The sequence below is a fragment of the Aphanomyces invadans genome (assembly GCF_000520115.1).
Source record: "Aphanomyces invadans strain NJM9701 unplaced genomic scaffold supercont1.62, whole genome shotgun sequence".
NCBI lineage: Eukaryota > Oomycota > Saprolegniomycetes > Saprolegniales > Verrucalvaceae > Aphanomyces > Aphanomyces invadans.
The window spans coordinates 106,032-111,843 of NW_008580207.1; the positions used below are offsets into that span (position 1 = coordinate 106,032).

The 5,812-nt window shown below is 46.4% G+C and overlaps 1 protein-coding gene across 1 annotated transcript in view; it reads left to right on the plus strand.

The window, feature by feature from the left end:
* The window catches only part of H310_14160 (hypothetical protein), a gene marked incomplete at both ends in the record, with an annotated part of 2,272 nt that extends 669 nt beyond the window's left edge, over positions 1-1,603 (plus strand). The window contains one exon of the mRNA XM_008881958.1: positions 476-1,603. Coding sequence (XP_008880180.1) covers positions 476-1,603 — 1,128 coding nt within the window. The remainder of the gene's footprint in view (positions 1-475) is intronic.
* Between the last annotated feature and the right edge of the window lie 4,209 nt (positions 1,604-5,812).

Below are 5,812 nucleotides of genomic sequence, written 5' to 3' on the forward strand. Positions count from 1 at the left end.
TGTTAATTGCTGGCGGCACACAGGTATCCTTGATGAAGAAGTGTACGAATTGATTGAAAATATGCGTAACCTTTAATGGAAAGTCAAGTGTGCGTTTTGTCTTCTGGAGGTTGCGAGGGGATCAACCCCCTCCTGAATTCGAATTTGATATCCATTGTTGCATCAGAGGACTTTTGGAAAATAACATATGCTAATTGAAAACCAATCAGGTGTAAGTCAACCACCCTTTATTTGAATAACAGTCTCCCTGTGATACCTGTAAAAATTATGTGCCAGTGAGGTTCACTATCGCGGGGCAGTACTGTATAAATATAGTACCTTACGTTTAAACCTACTTTATGATCAAAATCGAGTTATATTGAATTAGCAACATGTTTAGGCATTAGATCGACATCTCCTTCATAGATCCACCCATTTCGTAAAGCATCCTTGGTCTGGTCAAAACCTGAGCTAGTTTGCAAATACTCAATTATAGAGGTTTATCGACATCGCTGGAATTCAAGTCCATGAATTCCATGTCGCTCAAACCTACTTGCACCACGACCATTCAATTGTAGCAGGCGCCACCTTAAACTCCAACCACACAAACAAAACCGACACAAAAGTCATGAATATCGCTGCCATGCTTGAGCGCTTTCAGGTGCTCAATGTCTCCGACCAGCTCTTTTTTGACGAGAGCCTGAACGACTACGGCACGCTAGCCGAGGAAGCAAACGATTTTCCAGCCTACGACAACCCCGTAATTGACAAAGTACTTGAAGACGGAGGAGACCAAGCATTCCGCACCTTCACGAACTTCACTCCGGCAGAATTCGATGTGATCTGGACTGTTGTCGAACCCGCACTGCACGCTCGCTGGCAAGAAGGACGCGGTCGCAAATCCCCGACCACAGCTCGGGACGCCTTCTTCATTACCCTAGTAATATTGAAGTATTTTCAAACCTGGGAGAAGCATGCCGTTGACTTCGGAATTAAATCACCCACCTTGGAGAAGATGGTCATGCGAGTCATCGAGGTTGCCCAACCCGTACTGTACGATCACTTTGTCCGAATGCCATCTATGAGACAAATGCGTGAGACGTCAAGCTTATTCGAGCACTACCCATGTGCGAAGTATGCCACCGACGTCAAATTTCAGCCGTCACATCGACCGACCAGACGGTTCGGAGAACAGAAGCACTTCTTCAGCGGGAAGCACAAACTGTACGGTCTCAAGATTGAGGCCTCCGTGTCCCCTGATGGCTTCCTTGTGGACATGAGTCCACATGTGCCGGGGTCTGTCTCGGACATCACGATCTTCCGGTCACGAATGGACGTCCACGAAGCTGCCCTAGCCAAGGATGAGCATGACCTGACAATCAACGACAATGGCGAACTCTTTCAAACCTTTGGAAGCCAGAGGGCTGTCCTCGTCGACAAGGTGTATATTGGTCTTGCCAACGACATCCGCGCAATTAATCCCAAGAAGCGTCCTGTCAACGGCATCCTCGATCGTCACGACCTTGACCGCAACAATGCCATCTCTTCCGATCGCGTGATCGTCGAGAACTTCTTCGGACGCGTTTGCCTTCTCTGGAAGGTCTCCAACAGCACGTTCGTATAGAATCCCAAGTTCTACGACTCAATCCAGAGTCTTACCTTCGCACTGACCAACTTTCATGTCTCCCTCCTGCCCTTACGACTAGATGACCACCACCAGTACCGGGCCGTTCTGGCCAGATACGCTCGTATAGCCGAAGAGGCGAGGTCGCGCCAAGCTGAAATCCAACGGCGCTATGTTCTACGTCGGGCTGAGAGATTCGCTGCAGCCTCCGTTCGCTCTGCTGTCGCTACCCGGGGATCGTTCTTGTCTATTCCAAGTAGCCGTCGTTGAATATAAAAAATGACAATTTATACTTGATATTTGCATATTTCTATACAAACTTCAAGTGTAAATTATATTTTGGAATTATATTATCGATTTGGGGTCGACTGCTCAATTCCAAGTAACTTCCAATGACTTGAGTCATTTCGCAAACACCCTTGTATTTGCTCAGAGGGGTTGTCAATTGTCAAGAACGCGGTCTTACACTAAGGAATGAAGCTGCTAATCAGTAAGAAACACATCTACTGAGTGACTTCCTCTCTCACCTTAAATCCAATCGATTCGGAAATCCATAGTCATTCGATTTGGTGATCAAATGTCATCGTGGCATCATACAACAGGATAACCGTATCGTATCCGAACTGCGAGTGTTCAAGTCAGTACTTCACAAGGGTGGCAGACCTTGGTATTTTGCAATTGGGTTTTTTCAGGTTTTAATATAAATCGGATGATCTGAGGTCGACCAAAATCGGGTTTTATTCGGAAAATCGGGTTTTAATAGGATGCGGACTGCTCTCCTCGTTGAGAGATGGGCAATTGGCTGTTTCCATTGCAAATGTGATCATGTTAGGCATCGTTGTGGAGGCGGAGATCATCGTCATCGACATCGAAAGCGATATCGCCGAAGATAGCAATATTGATGGGTGTCAGTGGGTAGACTTGCAAAGCGTCGCGATCCGTCTCTTTAGTATGGCGAAATCTACTAGTCTAGCGTCTGAGCGAAACGTCTGAACAATGGTTTCATCCATTACATGATGAGGAACTCCCTGAGCGCCAAAACTGTTGACAAGCTCGTGCTCATCAAGAGAAACATGGGTGGGTGCGTTCTACAGTTGTCCGACGGGCGACGACTACTCCAGCGAGATTGATTCCGATCATGACAGCCTCGACTAATGTCACCCGGAATAAAACCATGGTTTTAATACCCAGGAATATAATATCGTGTTTTAACGATTAAAATCTTAACCCGATTTGTCTGGTGAAACGGTCGGGTTTTTACCACCCCTGGTTACGGTACAAGAGTCGGCGGTTCCCCCGACACTTGGGCACTCCGAGAAAAATGTGGTTTTCGCAGTTCATAAAATCGAGGAGTTTTTAGGTACCTCTGGCCAGGCGAGCATATGACAGTATATGCGATATGTCACATACTGATTTCCCTCGCTAAGTCAAGCGGTTCATTCTATGCAATTATCGCAATTCATCCAAATATAGAGGTATAAATTGTTGCACAGACTTCGAAAACCAATCAATTCAAATTCATTACAGACACGTTTAATGTGAACATGGACAAGTCATTGTCCAAAATGCCAGTGCGATTCCAGCAGTTGACAACGGTCGACTGCGGCATAGATCGCCACGCGTCCTTTGCCCACCCCATCGCATCAACAAGAGGTACATTTTTTTTAGACGTCCTTGCATGACGTTGTCGATTTGGTCCAGGGCGTTTTGCAGTTGTCTCTGCTTCAGCTTCGCCAAGAACGCAGCAAATATCCCAGCGTCCTGAGGTTGGAGGTGTGCCGTTGTGTCTTCATCGCTGAAAATTCAAAAATTACTCGAGGACTTTGCTCAAACGTAATCAGCCCAGTTTCAAATTTCAAATTGCCTTTCCAACTTTATATTTTGACTTTCAGAGATTATTCACTTTGTGCCGTTCGACTTAGCGAGGGAAATCAGTAGAACGAATCCGTATTGTTCAAATTTTACCGGAGTGGTGCAATTTATCATTGTAGGCCAATCTATCGATCATCTGTACACTTTTTTCTTCCAGCCGCATGTTCATCAGGTCCAGCACCAAATGATCAGCTTGACAATTCAAACTGCGCGGAACCTTGTCATGGTTGTCCCCGCTGCATCAACTATCGCGGCAACGACACGCTATAGCGTTTCAAATGTGCATTGCTGACAACAATGCAAGTTCCATATAGTGTAGGTGCAGTGGCACTGCTAAGATACGTTGCTCGATGCCATCAATCGAGTGCTGTTGCCGCCTGCCATTGTTGTCTTTCAATCTGGCAGTGACCTCGGGAGGTCTGCCTCCACCTAGCCCTTGATTGCCACGTTGGAAGATGCGCCACCCATTGGCTGGGTTTACATGAGATTTGGCGCGCACATCGCTCAGTATCGCACAAGAAACTTTGCTGTCCGTGCTCCTTTTCAGCAGCTCGAGGTACAGGCATTGTCGTTGATCGTCTGTAAAATTTGACTTGTGTTTTGTATAGGAGCCTTCCACAGACTGGCCATTCCGTGTCCAAACGTTAAATATAATTCAGGAAAAGTCACCGCTATTCATTATCTTTTGTCCTGTCCGGTCCACAAATTTCTAGGCCAATCGGAGAAGAGATGACCGAAATGTAGAACTGCCCGTAATATTTGGGGGACAGAGGAAGTATAACATTTTAAATATTTCAACCCAAATGCAAATTATCTATTCGATTGCTAAATGCGGGCAAGTCAGTGTCAAGAATACATGTTCGTCGCCAACAGTTCACAACAGTCGACGGTGCTACAAAACGCACAGCGTTACGCGCCCATTTCATTGACTAGGGGGGTGCTTCGTAGTACCGGTCTTGGCGGCCAGCCAAAACAGTGTCGTTATTTGCTCCCAAGCGTTCTGAATCTGGCGTTGCTACAACTTCGCCTTGAAGGATGCGATGATTCCAGCGTCTTGCGGTAGCAGGTACGTAGTCCTATGCTTGGGGAGCTTCAACATAACATTGGCTAGGTTAAGACCCGCGCCTTTAACTAGGGAGAGCTGTAGACAAGCAACAGCACATTCCCGCGAGCGTTCAATGCCTTGAGGTACACGTTTCGAACACCGTCGACGTCATCCATGCTTTACTAGTTGAGTAGTTGTTAAAACCCAAGCCACCGCCAGTAGAGCGATTGAAGCAGCGCGGTTGCACCGCCGTCCAATGAAACAATGGATTTACCACGTCGGATCCATCAGCATGTGCAGTGAGTGCAATGTTGATTCGCTTTTGCTTCTTCATCCTAGACTGACGTTGCCTTCTGTTCGATCGGCGAGAGGCAGTGAAATGACGTTTTGCCCATGTTGTCGATGTTTGAGGGTTGTAACCAAATATTATTCGTAGAACTTGATCTCGGCCCGACCGCACTGCTTCTTGTGAGGATGATGCTGCTTCTCGGGGTTGGTGCTAGCTTGTAAGATTGTGCTTAAGTTGGAACTTGAAATGTCATCACTTTGAGTTGATTGAGCGTTGTGCGGTAGGAACCACGAGGCAATCGGCTTTGGCTTGGTTTCATATGTGCTCTCTGGTTAAATAAACCCCAAGTTCCTCGCATCGAAGAACCCATTCAAGCAGCTCGGCTTCAGGAGAAGGTGGCTTATCAGCTCGATCAATCGAACGACTTTGGAAGTCCGCGCGTTCTGCTTGAGTAGCGCCTAGCTTCACGACCTTTCCTATTGCCGATTTTGCTGGAATAGTCCATACTCTTTTGAGCGCAACTAGCCAATTCACTGTAGCTAGCATTGGGAAGTTGTTTATGCTTCTCGAGCAACATGCTCTTGCCCGACAGCGTCATTAGCAGTTTTATCTTTGAATTTATCTGGATGGAATTCCAGCAGCTGTTGAAGAATAGAAGTTTTCCTTGTGAATCAATATATCAACTAAGTATTGAATTATACTACCTCTGTCCCCCAAATATTGCAGGCGAACATTCCACAGTACACCAAAGTCAAATACAAGGAATCTGTATCTAAATGTTTTTACTCGAGTAGTACTAATCTATTCAACGTCGACAACCAAAGCATCCATCATCTGCGTCAGTTCTTCCAACCGATCTTCTTCTTCCAGCCGCAAGTTCATCATGTCCAGCGCCAAAATATCAGCTTGAAAATTCACAACTGCGCGGGACCTTGTAACGGTTGTCGCCAGCTGCATCCACAATTGCAGCAATAACACGCTGTAGCGTTCCAAACGTGCTTTC